The sequence below is a fragment of the Vulpes vulpes genome, chromosome 10 (genome assembly GCF_048418805.1).
Source record: "Vulpes vulpes isolate BD-2025 chromosome 10, VulVul3, whole genome shotgun sequence".
Taxonomy (NCBI): Eukaryota; Metazoa; Chordata; class Mammalia; order Carnivora; family Canidae; genus Vulpes; species Vulpes vulpes.
In genome coordinates this window covers 76,067,756-76,085,118 of record NC_132789.1, presented here as the reverse complement: position 1 = coordinate 76,085,118, position 17,363 = coordinate 76,067,756, and the positions used below count along the sequence as shown (strand labels likewise).

At 38.1% G+C, this 17,363-nt stretch overlaps 1 protein-coding gene across 26 annotated transcripts in view; it reads left to right on the top strand.

The window, feature by feature from the left end:
- The window catches only part of ANKS1B (ankyrin repeat and sterile alpha motif domain containing 1B), a 1,023,959-nt gene that overhangs the window by 705,030 nt on the left and 301,566 nt on the right, over positions 1-17,363 (top strand). For all 26 annotated transcript variants that reach the window (XR_011994937.1, XR_011994938.1, XR_011994935.1 and 23 more), the window contains exon 16: positions 9,934-10,032. Coding sequence is in view for 14 of the 26 variants with exons in the window: in XM_072724641.1 (XP_072580742.1) it covers positions 9,934-10,032 (99 nt within the window). In the remaining 12 variants the exon portion in view is untranslated. The remainder of the gene's footprint in view (positions 1-9,933; positions 10,033-17,363) is intronic.

Here is a 17,363-nt window from a genome sequence, read left to right as displayed (position 1 = left end):
TTTTATTTATTTGTCAGGATCTCTGTTATCTATGCCCTATTTCCCCTCCAATGTCCTCTTCACCTCAGTCACTAAATTTAGTCTTATTAGCCTTCTGTTTGTTCCTAGAATCTAAATGGCTCTTTCCCCATCTCAGTTCCTTTGCGCCTGCTTTTCCTTCTAAAATACCCTTCTAATGGTTCTGCTCGTGGTTTGATTGCTCCTTCTAATCCCTCATGTCTCAGTTTACATGTCACTTTCTCAGAGGGGCTTTCCTGACCATCCTTTCTAACATAAGTCTCCTTTGTAATTTTTATTTACAACAGCACTGTATTAATTTCCCTTAGAGCAATTTTTACTAGACATGTGAACGTGGGCAAATTATTAGCTTCTCTGTGTCAATTCTTTATTTGTAAATAAGGGTAATAACTGTACCAATCTCAAGGGTTTTTGTACATAATAAACAAAATAAAGCCCTTAATATGTCTTGGCCTACATAAAACTTTTTGAAATAATAATTACTTGCATTATTTCTTTATTTTGTTATTTTCCTGTTTTCCCCACTAGACTCTAAAAGCAGAAAGACCTTGTCTGTTCTATGTTCATTGTGTCTCAGGACCCAGCTCAGTGCCTGGCACATAGTAAGTACTCACAAACTAGCAGGTGAACAAATATATGTTGAATAAATGAATTAGTGGCAAGTCCTCCCTCAGTAGTAGTTCTTTTTTTTTTTTTTTTTTCAGTAGTAGTTCTGATTGTGGACTGGACTCTGCTAGCTTATTTCCAGTAGCCTCTTCTGTGAGGCTACCAGATTAAGCAAATAAAAAAATACAATCCTAGATAAATTGGAATTTCTGTGTTTTATCTGGCAACGCTACTTTCCTCACTACCACCTTTACCTTTAATAAGCAAAAATTTCTCTCTCTTATTCTCTCCCTCCCTGCCATTCTCTTCCTCATTGCTATTCTCCTCCTACGTTTACTTAACTATTTCTGAATATAGTTAAGTATCAGGCAACTTCATGATCCTTACATCTATATATACCCACTCTTGAGAAACTCTCTCTTTGATGGATTAATGAGTTCCCTTTATGACCGGTCTCCCAATTCCCAGAGGACTAAATTATCCACCTTCACCATGACAGGCTCCTTCATCCTGGGTAGCCATCTCAGGGAACTGCAACTGATTCTTTTCTCTGGAATCAGAACATGCTAAATTAGGGGCACACCTGGTGGCGCAGCGGTTTAGCGCCGCCTGCAGCCCAGGGCATGATCCTGGAGACCCTGGATCGAGTCCCACATCAGGCTCTCTGCATGGAGCCTGCTTCTCCCTCTGCCTGTCTCTGCCTCTCATTCTCTCTCTGTGTCTCTATAAATAAATAAATAAATAAAATCTTTAAAAAAAAATTAGGGGCACAAATGCCCTTAATACATTTCCAGACATTTTCTACCTTATTGGATCATTTTCAAACATCCTCCCTACTAAATCTTGGCTTTGAAAGAGACCTAAAGAAAATAAATCCAACATGGCCTTTCCCAGTTGACCAGACAAGAGAGTTTGACAAGGCTCTACAGAAGAGCTGAGAAGCGCCAAGTTGATGCCATGCTGTTATTTCCCACCTTCCAGCATAGTCTTGGCTTAGAACATGAGAAGTTACTTGGTGCTTTAGCCAGACTCTGTCATTTACATTAACATGCTTGGGCTCTAGATTATACTAAGGCAGTTGTAAGAACTAACTGCTTAACCTTTCAGAGGTAAATAACTTATTTGAAATTGTGTTGGAGAATCCATGGCAGTCACTCCTAGTGGTCTGTCAGTAGAGGCTGTGTGTGAAAATAGCATCATGGGAGTTACTTCTTGGTGGTGTTACACATCTGTTGACTGAGGATCTCCATCCAGAAGATGTCCTCTCCTGAACATTTGGTTTCTTTTCTGTAGCAAAGGAAACATGAGTGTCATAGTCTGAAAGAGTAAAACATTGATCCTAGATCCACTGTAGGCTAACCGTGTGAATGTCCTAAATGGTTTCAGAGCTCTGGGACTCAGTTTCCTTGTCTGTGATATAAAATTATTGCCTCCTATCTCATAACCCAGTAGTAAGGTTTCTTTTTTTTTTTTTTATTTTTTTTTAATTTTTTATTTATTTATGATAGTCATAGAGAGAGAGAGAGAGGCAGAGACACAGGCGGAGGGAGAAGCAGGCTCCATGTACCGGGAGCCTGATGTGGGATTTGATCCCGGGTCTCTAGGATCGCGCCCTGGGCCAAAGGCAGGCGCCAAACCGCTGCGCCACCCAGGGATCCCCAGTAGTAAGGTTTCTAAGTAAGGGGGACAAAATACATGGTACTCAGTGAGTGCTTAATGGCTGCTTGTTAACATTAATCATCTCAGGCACTTTTTTTCTGCTTCATAAATGTGTGGCTGTGTTGGTTATTCTCAGGAGCAAATTCTCTTTGTTTCTCCAGAGAGGAGCTTCCTTGTGGAGCTCTGTACCGCCAGTGAGAGACAACTTGCAAGAGATGCCTGTTGTAAATAGGAAGGTGCCATGTTCCTCTTCTGTTAAGAGCAGGGTGTCCAAACTAACCTAATTGCTGCTCAGTTTTCTCTTGTGAGGCACTGAGGAATGTTCAGCATATTAGATAGAAGAATAAAACTCAGATACCTGCCAAGATTATGTACAGCCTACCCAAGGAAAAAAAAATTTTTTTTTAACTTCACAGCTTGTGATTGGAAAAGGACACAGGACAGCTGCTAACTGTTTTCATCTCCACTTTTGGCATGTTCTTCTAATAGCTCTCCTGTCACACTCAGTCTGCAGCATGGTGGGAACTAAACGAGTAGGACTGAGGTGTCCCCCCCAACCCCATCCCCACCCCCTGCTCGGATTCAGCTATTGGGAAAGACCATTTAAAGCATTTAATATCCACTCTACCCCTTTGGGAATGGTGTAACCCAGCTAGACACCACACTTCAAAAGAGAGAGGGAAGTTAAAGCTTTGTGGTTAGTTAGGGAACGTTTAGATTAGAAAACCCCCCAGGTCCCTGCCAACCCTGATTCCATGATTCAGTGAACAGAGAGGACTGGAGCAGAGGAGGGAAGATTAGGTCAGAAAGCTTTCCAAATTCTGTTCTATAAAGAAAGATTCATTGTTGCTCAAACGTTGTGAAATCAAACGTAAAATATGTTGGAACATTTGCTTTCAAATGTGAATTTCATATGGCTCTAAAGCAAAATGCAAATAGTTTAGATCTAGCCACATATTTTTACTGAACCTTTTCTCTCCCACACTAGCCCCACTGGAGGCAGTATCAAGTAATAGGAGAAAGGTTCCTCTTAGCTAAGGGAGCAAGTTAAGTACCTACCTCAGAGAGCTATGGTGAAAATTAAATAAAGTAATATGTCTTAGGCATTTAGAAAAGGGCCTTGCTGGGGCCTCTGGGTGGCTCAGTTGGTTAAGTGTCTGCCTTCAGCTCAGGTCATGATCCCAGGGTCCTGGGATGGAGCCCTACACTGGGCCTTGCACTAAGCATTGCATCAGACTCCCTGCTTGGCAGGGGGTCTGCTTCTCCCTCTTCTTCTGTGATCTCTCTTGTTCTTTCTCTCAAATAAATAAATAAAAATCTTAAAGAAAAAAAAAAACACATGAAGCACAGAATCAGAACTCAGTGAGTAATTTGCCTCATGTTTACCCCAACTGATATTGTTGTGAAAACTGAAAGACAGTAGATGTTTATAAGCTTCATATTTTCATATGTATGTTATCTGGGAAAAAAGTAAGAACATACAAATAAGTTTTGTTCACCGCTGTGTTTCTTCTTGTAAGACCGTTGGATTAACATCCTTAAAAATGAATAGGTTTCCTCTTGCATCTGTGAAACTTTTGACCGAGACAGTACAAATTACTATATAAATGACTTTGAAGACTTATATATATATATAATTCTAAAATATACATGAACATGTGAACACTCTCAAATGAATTAGAATTGCACCTTATGAAATCATCAAATCTTGCTCAATACTTTACCAAATAAATACCTGATGACTTAAATTCTCTCTCTCTCTCTTTCTCTCTCTCTCTCTCTTTCTCCCTCCCTCTGTCTCCATAGCTTCAGAACAGATGTTTCAAAGGGAAAACAGGCTTGAAAAATAAAGAGGCAACAACTGGTACTATAAAATGACAATCATGTTAGCTATTAAATACTAATCTTAAAAATAATTCTAAGATATAGTTTATTTATTAAAATATATACCTTACATGTATAAGATGCTTTCTAACTATTGCTCAGTAATGTGACATTTATTTGAGTCAATAACCCATGTGGTCTGAAGAATCTGAGAAACTCTATAAGTATGTGAAATCTAGTTAGGTTGTGAACAAGAAATCCCATTGCAATAGAATATTTTCAAACAGAGGGCTAAGGTAGAGAGGTAAAAAGTATACTGTTTTCCATTCGTGTAAGAGAGGGAATTAAAACTGGAAAAAGCACACATGCAACAAAAATGTTTTTAATCTTAAAAAATAAAATAAAATTGGAAGAAGCATATCTTCCATTATCTGATTACTTATGGTAACCCATGTTTCCATCTGATAAACGAAATAGAACTTTGCAACACTGATAGGGGGATTGTAGATCTGGGACTTATCCCAATAGTTACCATCCTAATCATGCAGAAAAGACATGCATTCGGTTTACTTGTAAGTTGATATCAAATAGACTCACAGCCTTTCTAGAAGCTAAGAAGTTGCATTATTCTAAGAATATTATGTATAGTTTTATGCCACCACATCATTTATGCTGTAAAAAAATATTAAAAATAAACTAAAATATGTGTTTCTTCATGTGTGAGTTTGCAAGATCTTGCTATCATTCCATTATACAAATATTCTATTTTAGATATCTCAGGCCACACAAATTGTGGAGAAGAATCTAGTGTAGTTAATTATAGAGCAAAAGAAATTTTTCTCCAGATTGACAGTATCCTCTTGATTTTTTCGGTCTTGGACTGAAGAGAGAGAATAAATAACATCCAACTTAAGCTTATATTAAAAAGAAACAAGTTCCCTGTGGTTCTTAAATATGTTTCCCTAGCATTTGTAGGCATTTATTATATATAATATGCAACATGAAGGAAAGTTTGCTAAATGAATATAATCTGGGATTGAAGTTGTGAAAATAAGAGTTCTTTTCAAGCTGGAGTTCTGAGAGACAGAAGCAATCAGTTTAGATATACTTGAGAGATGATTTCAATAAATAGCTGTTATATTTCTCGTGGAACATTAAGTACAAAATGCTACTTTTTATTCTACTTGGTCATCTTGTTAGTTTATCACAGCTGGAAAAAATCCAGTAATATAAAATATTCTCTCCAGGGTCAGAGAAACTTCAGTTTCCAGCTTTCCGTGCATAAAATATATTATTTTTCCTCATTCCATGATTTAAGAAAGCAGTAAAGACCTCCTGGATTAGATATTTCTTGTCAGTAAAAGAACAGTTATTCTACAAATACTGCTTTGGGCCTTTGATCCTTCTAGTAAGTCATTAACTAAGCAACTTTGCCTACTGTTTATTATTCCCTAACTGCCTTGTGCAATGTGCCTGGCAGTGTGCAAGAAAATAACAAATTACTCCTTGATTTGATCTGTTCTTTTGGTAGCATAGATTTCTAGGCCTATAAGAAAGAAATGCTAATAAAAACAGAACTGCTACTAATTTGTCTTAATGACTGAAAAATTAGAAGAAAATTTCTAAACTTCCTCAATTTTATGTTCATGAACTTTGACTAAGAAACACATCAATTATATCCTAAAGATGACTCATGAGTATTTCTGGCTCCCTATTCTGATTCCCTGTCAGTCCACATTTTTGCCCTATCTGTGTGATTCAACTACAGTTTCAATGTCTTTTATTGTGAAGAAGTACAGTCTAATAGGATTTTCTCTGATGGCAGAAATACTCTCTATTCATGCTGTCCAGCACACCAGCCACATGTGGCTAACGCATTTTTGAAATCCAGTTTGAAAAGAATCAACTAGATACGGCAATTGAGAAGTCCTTCTCAACATTTGGAAGAGAAACTCTATGGGGTTAGTGGGTGTAAAAACTTGTTTTGATGGCTTGAGGAGTAAATGGGCGATGAGGACGAAGACAAAGCATACGTACTGGGGATGAGGAGGTAGAGTGTGCAGCGTGGTCGTTGATTCAGCAGAAGACACGCATAATGGAGCTCTACCCCAGAAACCCTTGATCTGCCAGTCACGTGGAAAATGAATGGAGGAGGGAGAAAGCTAAAGTTTACATTTAGCTTTTATGGGGGGGCGGGGGGGGGGAGAAAGGATAAACTGAGATTTTCTAACATTTAGTGAAGGCAAGTCATAACAGGAGAATAAATTCCAGCTCCCCAGGAAGAATGGAAATGTTTATTGTCTTTGATGGCACATCTGTTACCCAAGTGCAAATGAAATGGTTAGTTGTAAGATTTGAAATATTTGATTTTTCTCTGAAAAGCTGCAAGAATTCATGATATTACAGAATGAAAGTATTCTTTTAATAAGAAATGCTGTAAGTTCCTACCTGAGTACTGAGATTTATTTGTCCAAAAAAAAAGTACATTCTTGTGTTTCTCTGTAATTTCTCAGTTGACCCTTGAAGGTGCTGAGCCCCCTCCTTACCCCCACTGCCCCATGCAGCCAGAAATCTGCTATACTTTTCTCCCCCAAAATTTAACCACTAATAGCATACTGTTGACAGGAAGCCTTATTAATAGCATAAACAGTCCATTAACACATATTTCATATGTTATATATGTGATATACTGTATTCTTACAATAAAATAAACCAGAGAAAAGAAAATGTTATTAAGAAAGTCACAAGTAAGAGAAAATAGATTTGCAGTACTGTACTGTATTTATTGAAAAAAAAAAAACCCACAAAGTTTAAGTAGATCCCGCAATTCAAACCTGTGTTGTTCAAGTGTCAACCATACTCCTTAAAGCTAACTTTAGATTGCAAGTTCTGAAACACTTAAGATATAATTGCAATGTAAATGTAAATGCAACTACAAATTATACAATCTATATTTACATATAAGGATACTAATCAAAAGTTAGACATGACTGAAATCATAGCATCTTAGAACTGAATGAGTATTCATTGAACTGCATTTTATGGGTGAAGACCATGAGACCTAGAAATAATATATGACTTAGCTAAGTTTACTCAAACAAGATTCGGACCCAGATCTTTAGACTCCAAGCCTGGTGGTGGTTCAAAAAAAGACTTGCTAGATGATGCACCAGGATATTTTTGGTAATCTCTATATATTGCAATAAGAGAGAAAATAGAAAATTTCTCACAGCATGCCTCATTGGGGACAGTGAATCCTTTTCTTTACATTTCCACAATTAGTACCATTTCCCCTTGGGCACATTCTCACCATTTGCACCGGGCTTCCCAAATTTTCACTCATTTTCCAAAAGTGTTTGGTAATTATTCCATATGCTAGGAAATTTGACCCAAAGAGAAGATATCTAACTTCCTTACAATTTCTCGAAAAGGTTCTTCCTCCTGAAGGTAGAGAAGACGGTATGTTGGCAGTGGAGAGGAAGAACCGTGGTTTTAAGGATTTAATTCTTCATATCATTTCAGTATTCAAACACTGAAATACAATTTTCAGGATTACCTATAGATAGTAGGTCTCCATAATTACTGAAGCAGAAGACAAACACAGACACACCAAAGAATGTGTGTGAGCTGATGTTGTGGGCTGCTAATTTAGCCCATGGAAAACCTGGTAATGGTCTAACACATAGATGGACAAAGTGTTTTGTTTCCTGTTTTTTATTTTCTGTTTTTATTTCTCAAGACCCTTTTAACTCCTTCTGGAAACCCTTTTAAGACTAAAAGTCAAATAGATAATGGTCTCATAAATCCTACTCATGACATACTGGTCCACTGCTGAAAATAATAACGCTTTCTCAAAATGAAGCCATTTATATTCTTAGCCATGCTCTATTGTGTGCACAGAGTAATTTCTTGAGGGCAATGTTTCCCATGGCATTTTGCCAAGACTGGCTTTATTTGTTTTTCATTAGGCATTTCATTATCATGCTGCTATATACCTGGATCATTCTCCCTCCTCTGAGAAGGCCAGGGTAGCTTAAGCATAGGAATGATATCTTGAGTAGGTGGCATGTTTTTGTCCAGTGAAGGCCCATTTTAAATCTCTAGCTATGGGACCATTCTTATGGCTTTAATCTTTCTAGAAATAATCAATTATCCATTTATAATGTAGTCTGATATTAAATTGTTTACATCCATCTATTCTGCCCCTATACAGGGAAAGATACTAGTCTCCCTTCGTACCACACTAGACTGGCCCATCCTCCTTTATTATCTCAGGAGAAGGCATTATGCTTCACCCCCATTGCCCAAGCCCAGAACTAATGTACTTTCTGCATTTCTCCATAATTCCATGTATTCACTCACTGAGTCAAACTCCTTGATAGTTTCAAGCCCACCCGTATCTTTCTATCTCCCACCACTACCTCAGTCTAAGCCCACATTGTGTCTCAAACAACTGCAGTAGCTCCTAATGGTCTTCATGCTCCCAGGATTGCCCTTTCCAATCTGTTCTCTTGCTTTAAATATCTGTCTATACCCATTTCTCTCCATAAATAAGTCTTCTGTAATTTCTACTCATAAGTGTTTTTGTTACACATTAATAAGATAGTTTGATTTGTCCAGAAAAGGAGTGATCCGAATTCTGAACTTCTCTATAGACCCCTCAGTTTAAATGAAAACTAGCTTACAAACTACAAAAGACTAAAATTCAGGGACAAACTAAGCAATCTATAAATTTCCATATTAGAAATTAATCAGAGGCCTAAAACAAAAATCATTGAAATCAGAGAATTTCAGAACTAGACTGGTCCTTGGAGATCATGTGGCTTAACTTTGTCATTTTATAGGTAAGGAAACTGTGAGGCCCAGCCCCTAAACTGAACTAAAACTAAACTAAATCGATCTTTCTAAATTTGAATATCATATGTAACTCCAGTTCTTAAAATCTGTCCGTGGCTTCCTGTTGTGGTCAGGATGAAGTCTGAATTCCTCCAGCGGGTGTACAATGTGTGCATAGCCTGACTTTGGCTTACCTTGACAGCCTTACCTTTTGTTCTTCTCTCCAATTCATCCAAGAACCCAGTGCTTCCTAATGTACTATGTTCTTTCTCACCTACAGGATACTGTACGTAATTTCCCTTGTGCCTTTCCTCTTTTGAGTGCTAAGTCCTAATCATGCTTCAGGTATCTGATCAGACATCATCTCCACTGAAAACACATCCCCTCGGGGTTCCCAAGCATGTGTCACCATCATAGCACATTCATAGCACTCTAACTGCCTTTGAAAATCTGTTTCCATCCCTGGACTGAAAAGAATACAGACAGTGGTGGGCAGGGACCTGGAAATTATTCATTGTTGTATACCCATATCTTGATCAGATGTCTGGCATTCAGTGTTTCAAGTTTAATTATTAATTCCCACTTTTAGCCAGTTTAGTATATTTCAATTTTTTAATCAGTCCTCTTCTCAAAATCTGTTTTTAGGGGAAGAAAAAATGTATTCATACATGTCAACATATAGGTAGATCACTGTTGACCCTAAATGGCAACACTTGTTAGAAGCATTTACATTTTTATGGGAACAGAATTTGAATTCCCAACGCAGATAAATAGTGAACCATGAGAGCATTTCTGAGGTGAAGGAAGCTTTCCCAGGACCTTCAGCTCAGTCACCTCCTACTTGCTCTCACCCTCACAGGAGAATGACTCTGTTTTCGTTTTTAAAAATCAACTCACTTGTTGGTTATTTTTCTCCGCATCGGATAAATCATTATTTACCTGTAATAAAAATGCCTGATTTAACTGGTAATATTTCTGGGTTTGTTTCAGGGAAGCAATGTTATGGAAGATCAGGATTTGTTGGAAATTGGAATCCTTAATTCTGGGCATAGACAAAGAATTCTGCAGGCAATCCAGCTCCTTCCAAAGGTAAGCAATGCTTTCTTAGCCTAGTCCTATATACAGCAATTTTCAGTCCAGGTGTGAAAGGGCTATTAGTACTTAGGACAACATTTCTACCTATTGATGCAACTCCCAAAAGCAGTTCTTCTTAGGTTCAATGAAACATTCAGACTTACAAGACTACTATGGGCCAAACTTGGCTTTAGTTACAAGAAGGATGTCATACAAGAAACACCACTGACCAGCAGGGCACCTTCAGGATTTCTCTTTAGTGGGAGTCCCTATATTGGTACAAACATCAGGCCAGACCCCTCAGGTGACAGCTGAGATACAAGAAGACAAGATCAGTATTGGGTGAGTGTGGGAATGTTCCTGAATTAGAAGCCCGATGCCCTGTGAGAGGCAGTATCTCTTGTACAACTCCATAGACTTAGCCTCCAGGGGCAAGGAATCTGTCTAATGACTCAAGGAAGACCAAAGTATCACATCCCCATCTGGTATTTATAGTTCTTGTATAAATCCTCCCAATCTAGATGCAATTTGCCAACCAACATGTCATTTTAACTCTAAGCACTGTTACCTAGCAACAGAGTTGACCTTCTGTTTCCAGATAAGATTTCATAGGAGCCTAAAGCAAGAGAGGTAGGACCTGAGCACTGGTCTTCAAGATATGTAGGACCTTAACTGATAAGGAAAAGGAAAGCATTTCAGAGATTAGCAGAAATCATATAGATATAAATTGCCAAAAGTATTAGGGGAATAGTGATACTGTGTGATTTAAGATGCAATGGGATTTGCACAACGGTGTGAATGTCCTCAATTTTTGCCACTAAATTATACACTTAAAAATGTGTAAGGTGGCAAAATTTATGTGTTGTTATTTCACCACGGTTTTTAAATTAATTTTTAAGAGAGAAAAAAAAAGTCCAGTGTGATTAAAACAATTAGAGTATAGTTAGAAATAAAGCAGAAAATGTAGGTAGGGTCAGTTTGTGTCAGGCCAAGGAATTTGGAATTTGTTCTGTAGGCACTAGGGAACAGACATGACTGGACTGCTTTAGGCCAGTCCATTTTGGAGGCAGTATACAATAGGAATGAGAAGAAGGGAAAGTTGAAGTAGGGTCAACCAGCTGGGAAAATATTCAGGGGGCAAGACTGAAAACAGATGAACTGTTCTACTTGCATCTAGGTATATGAGCTTCTCATATATTTTATATTCTCCTCTGCTCTTTTCCTTTCTAATGAGGCTGTAATTTCTCCTCAGAATGAGAAAGATAAATAGTAATCACTGTTTCTAAGAAAATGATGTAATGAAATTTGCCAACTGACAGTGAACTGAGTGTCTACTGATAGAAACTTAACACTTTTGCAAATTCAAGGAGAGTCACGCATACAAAGGAGTTTGATCATGCAATTTTCTACAGTAAAAGGAAAAGAATAAAGTGGCCTTAGAACTAATTCCAGAAGTAATTATCATAAGCGTACTATTTATCTCACTATTTTTGTATCTTAGAATATTACTTCTCAGCAAGTTTGCTCTTCATTCTCTGCAAGGACTTCTCCATTGCTCCACCCCCAACACCCAGCCCAGTGTGCAGCACATGATAGGCACTCCATAAATCAGTAAGTGACTACCCTTGTCACAAGCCTGCCTGTCATTTAAAGTTCATTCAAATAGTTCCACATCACTTCTTTTGTGAAACTTTCCCTGAAAGGCAACCACTTCTCTCACCTTGGTAGTTTTCACCCTCGTCCAAACCAACCACCATTAACTGGACTACCACATGGGTTTTAATCTATCATCTCTAGGTTAGACTACTGGAGTCAATCTCTCCTTGGTTCTCTCTGGCTTGGGTAATTCATAGATACCTAATCTCTGTCTTAGTTACCTTCTTATTATTCTACATTTGAATTTCCACACAGCATCTAGAATGAGCCTTCTTAGATGTAAATCAGATCATGCTACACCGTTTTTAAAGTCTCCAGTGGATTCCCTTCTCACTTAAAATAAAATCTTTATCATAGCCCACAAAAGTCAGTAGGATCTGGCCTCTTCTGACACCTAAGACCTCATCTCTCACTCTCCCATTTTCCTAAACTCTAGTTATATGGTTTCTTTCTGTTCCAGAATATACCAAGCTCATTTTTGCTTCAAGGCCTTCCCACACTGGTCTCTCTGCCTGGAAAACCTTGTATTCAGATATTCATACACCTCTCCCCACCAAACATCATCAAATCTCTACTCAGCTGCTATCTCCTCACCAAAACCTTCATGACCTCAAAGTCACAATCCTCACATATCCCCACTGTCCTTCATGTCACTCCACTTTAGTTTCTCTATGGCACTTAGGGCTACCTGAAGTTACATCATTTATGTGTTTGTTTGTTTTTTTATTTTCCATCTGCCCCAAGATGCAGGGTCCATATGCTCAAGGACCTTGAGTGTCTTCTTCCCTTCAATATACGCAGCCCCCAGAGCAGGGCCAGTCACATTACAGGTAGCCAAAAATGTTTGTAGAAGGCAGTAATCCACTGCTGTCTCCTCTGAGATTTGATAGTGCTACTTGTTCTGAAGGTACTAATAATACTCTTACCACTTCTGCCTTAGAAACATCCTAAAGGCAGAGGCAGTATCACATCCATCCTTGAACTTCCCAATGTGCTTAGCTCAATACATGCACATTAAAAGAATGAAAGAATGAGTGACTGAAATGAGTATTTTCCTCACGTGATTCAAATATACCTTTTTCCAAATCAGAGTGCCTCAGTTTTAAGATATATCTGTAATCATGCATATGCCATTTGATAATGAGAAATAGAAGAACCTGAACTCAGAGTTATTTGGAGAATAAACAGAGTGTTTATTTTTAAGACAGAATATCATTCCCATTAAAGAAAACAATATAACAGAAACAATACAAAATTAAGCTTTTATCAAGAGGCTGATGTGAAAGTGCTTACTATGCACCCAAATGAGTAGAGAATATATAAAAACATCCAAACACGTGTTCAGCAGCACAAACAGAATGTTATAATGCTACAAATTGATGCTTTGCCTTCTTAGGTAATGAGCCCAATCTTCAGATGGTTAATAGTGTAATTTTACTGCCAGCACATTCATTTGCATTCACTCTAACTTTGCACTGCTGCAAAAGGGACACAGTGTCTCTTTATTGTGTTTATGCAATTTTAGTCTTCCAAATATCTGTGTTCTTCATCTGTCATGGAAAATATCCCATGATTGCTACCTGAAATCCTTTAATTAGCATATTGTGTTTTGGAATCCTTGAGATTGTTCTTAAACAGAGAAAAGGTGGTTTGCTAAATGCAATCTTGATCTGTTAGCACACTTCAAAGCATGTTTTTCTTGCTTTATTTGTATTTGTTGTTTCAAGTTTCAAAGACGAAAGTTTATTCCCTTGGTAAGAATAGGTTTCCTGTAATATGCCCTTTTTTAATATCGAAATATTCACCAATGCAAAGGTCTGCATGTTCTCAAATAAATTTGATGTGTCAGACACTGGAATACATTCTATGTGTTCTAAGCATAGTCATAGTTTGAACAGTAAGCACTTTAATTCCTCTCTTCCACTCATTATTTCCCTCTGTCTTTTGTAATGCTCAACCTTTAGTACCAAAGCTCAAATTACCCATACCCATTTTCACCCAGTATCCACTTTCCTCACTAACCCCAGTTCAGTCTTTTCTGAGGTCTAAAAGTTTCCCAGAACTTTTGAAGATCAAATTTCACCCATTTCTCTTTTTAAGATAGGAAACATACCAAACGCTTTGTGAGAAGGTGGCTTATTTCTTACTCTGGTAGAAACTGCAAACATATTGGACTTTTTCTGTCCCCTAGACTTGGGGAAATAATCTTATTACTTGTGTGCAACACGTAATTTACCTTTTTCCAGGTGAGAATTCCATATGACCAAGTATTGGGATAATCCTCTTTAAAAAGGCATTATGTCTTTTGTCCTTTGACAATATGGCATTTGGAAGTCATAATTCAAAGCATTTTCATTTTAAAACGTTGTAAGACTTGTGTCAAACCCCCTGTTGCATCTGCTCTCTTAATCTCTCTCCTCCTGAATTGAAAATGTATTTCGACACACTACTAGCTTTTTTTTGGTCACATGCTCACTTCTTTTTCAATATTTCCTTTCCTAATATTTTTATGCTTTTTGTCTTTGAATTTATTGAGTAGTGGTTTATATTTGCTATCCCCTTTACTTTGCTCCCACTGATCCTCCGACCTACTTGGGTCTAATTAGTTCCTCTGCTACCTTAGCACTGCTTAGTTACAAGCAGTGTAACTAAGTAACCAGTAACCAGTAGGGAAGAAAGTCCATATGCCCCTTTCCACCTTACCCCACTTCAGCTTCAGTAGGTTCCTATACTCATGTCAGATGTCAATATTGTCTTCTTCTGGCTTCCTCATTACCTGGTTATCTTCTTACCTCTTGGATGCTCTCCTTTCCTGCTCAATTTCCTCAGTTAAATGTTAGAGTTCCTAAAAACTCAACTATATTTGATGTCTAGGAAACATTGTTTATCACAGGACTCTTGCATCAGAATGCAGTTTCTGGCATTCACAGTTTTGCTCATCATTGCTAGCCTACTTCTACTTTACTGCGTAATGAACATTTACATTTCAGCTGCTCATTATTTCTAACTTCAGTTCAATTTAATCAGGATTTGTTGGGCTACATACTTTCAATTATTTTTCACTGAATAACTCTGAACAACTCTGGTTGGATTAAATTACCCCCTTTCCCATTCTCAGTTTGAGATTTTGGTTAGGAACAAAAACAAAAAACAGAGTTATCTGTTATTCCAATAGAAAAACAAGATTCTATGTTAGTTATGTATTACTATATAATAAATTACCCCAAACCTTAGTGTCATATAAAAACAGCACCTATTATCTCAGAGTTTCTGTGGGCTGAGAATCCAGGAGCAGCTTAGCTGGGTCCTTGGTTCTGGGTCTCTCACAGGGTATAGTCACTCAAGACCCAAGTGGGAAGGACCCACTGCCTAGCTCACTCACACGGTTGTAGGCAGATTTCTGTTCCTCAGGGGTTTTTGGACTGAGGCCTCAGTGCTTCACAGCTGTTGGCTGAAGGCTTTCTTTAATTCCTTGTCATGTGGGTCTCCCCAAATAGTATCTCACAACAGGCATCTGGCTTCAAAAGCACAGCAAGTGAGAAGTCAAGAAAGGGCTAGGGGAATGGAAGTCAGAGTCTTTGGTAACATACCATCCTTTTGCCATATTCTCTTCATGAGAATCAAGTCACTAGATCAAGTTCACATACAAGAGGAGGTTTTTTTTTTTTTTTAATTTTTTTTTAATTTTTTTTATTTATTTATGATAGTCACAGAGAGAAAGAGAGGCAGAGACATAGGCAGAGGGAGAAGCAGGCTCCATGCACCGGGAGCCCGATGTGGGATTCGATCCTGGGTCTCCAGGATCGCGCCCTGGGCCAAAGGCAGGCGCCAAACCGCTGCGCCACCCAGGGATCCCCAAGAGGAGGTTTTTACAGATACAGTAAAGACCTAGAGGTGGAATCACTGGGGGACCAGCTCAGAATTCTGCTCACTACAAATACATTTATAATGGTCCACTTTACAGTCTAGTTACCATGTCTACATTTGTGATTAAAGTGGAGTAACCTATCAGCAGTAACAACAAAAAAGGCTTCTTTGATTTCCATGGGCCATCCTCGTGGGACTATGTTATGCACCATTAGGTGATTTAGAAGCCACATTTGCAGTCACCACTCAAAAAAGAGGCACATGTCTCTGGTCTGTAGAGTTAGGTGTGAAATAGCATGATATGACACAATACACAAATTCGAGACACTGGAGATGTGTCAATTACACATAAAGACTTCACGATCTAAACACCACTGATAAGTGATGCACACAAATCAGCAATCCCATAAAACATTATACATTTTTAAAACATGTTCATTCTTCATTGGTGCCTCACAACTAAAGGGAGCATATTTCCATCTATATTAGGAAAGTGAATTGGTCAAAGTCTATAGGATAAGACATTAAGGATCTTAGCAAACATATTTTTAAAAACAACAAAAGCTGGGGCGCCAGGGGCCCCGGTCAGCTAACTGTCCAACTCTTGATTTCAGCTCAGATCATGATCTCAGGGTCATGAGATCAAGCCCCACACTCAGTGGAGTCTGCTTGGGATTCTCTCTCTTCCTCTCCCTCTGTAGCAACCCCTCCCTTAAATAAATAAATACATCTTTTAAATTTTTTTTGAAAATAAAAACAACCAAAGCTAGAAGTAAAAGGGGCCATGTAACCTTAAGCCTGATCAGAACAAATAGAAAAAAGCAACAGTTGACCAAAAAAGCTTGTGAGCAGGGATGTAGAGAGAAACTGGCAAGGATTGAGAACTCAAACACTTTTAAAAACAAGACATTATGGAGTGGCAGAAATGGTGGCAAACTGGAGAACACAAACCCTGTCCTTCAAAAAAAATACTACTTTTGTTTCCAAATACTCTTTTAATAAAACAAATCACTAAGTACCAGAGTAAGTTATAGCTGTTACAATAGGATCACAGATTTATTTCAGAGCTCAAAAAGAGTACTATGGATGTGACATTATCTCAGTTTGGCTTCTTATCCAAAACTACGCCCTTAAAGACATTAGTTCTTTCGAGTTCCTTAAAATTCAAAAGTATATTAGTTCTAGTCTTGAGGTTGATGAATATGTGTATAAGCTTTAGGGGGAAAGTGTTAACGAATGTAATTTCTTTAAAAGTCTAGAAAAGAAGGTTCAGTTTTATTTCCCTGTCACTTAGAAAAATGATTGAAGCTCATTCCTGTTTCTTCTGCTATTTTTCAGAAGGGCAATGACAAAATGTAGGCTGCAGGCTCAGAAGCTCTCAAGGTACTTTTGACAGGGTAACTTTTCATTCTCCCATGCCATCACTCATTCTCCATCTACCCTCATTCTTTTACTTGTATTTCTTTGTTTTTCCCAACTGGTATCTTAAATTTTGTGCCACCCAAAGGTGACCTACAACCCTATGAACATCCGGTTAAAGATGTACCCTTAAACAAAATCCCACACACATACATGCGCCATTAGCATTAGGGGCCCTAACATAAAGCTAATTCACAGTTGGACCCACCGTCCAACTGAAAGCATAGGGTATTCTATTTCCTTTAGGTCTGACTCTGCATGAGACAAACTGTGGTGTTCTGAGAGTCCTTTCATGTTCCATTCAGTTCTGCAAATATCTTATGATTCTGCGACAAGCAGAGATGCTCACTTGGATAAGTTAGGTCAATGTAAAAGCTTACGTATTTCTCAGGAGAAGTGTTGAT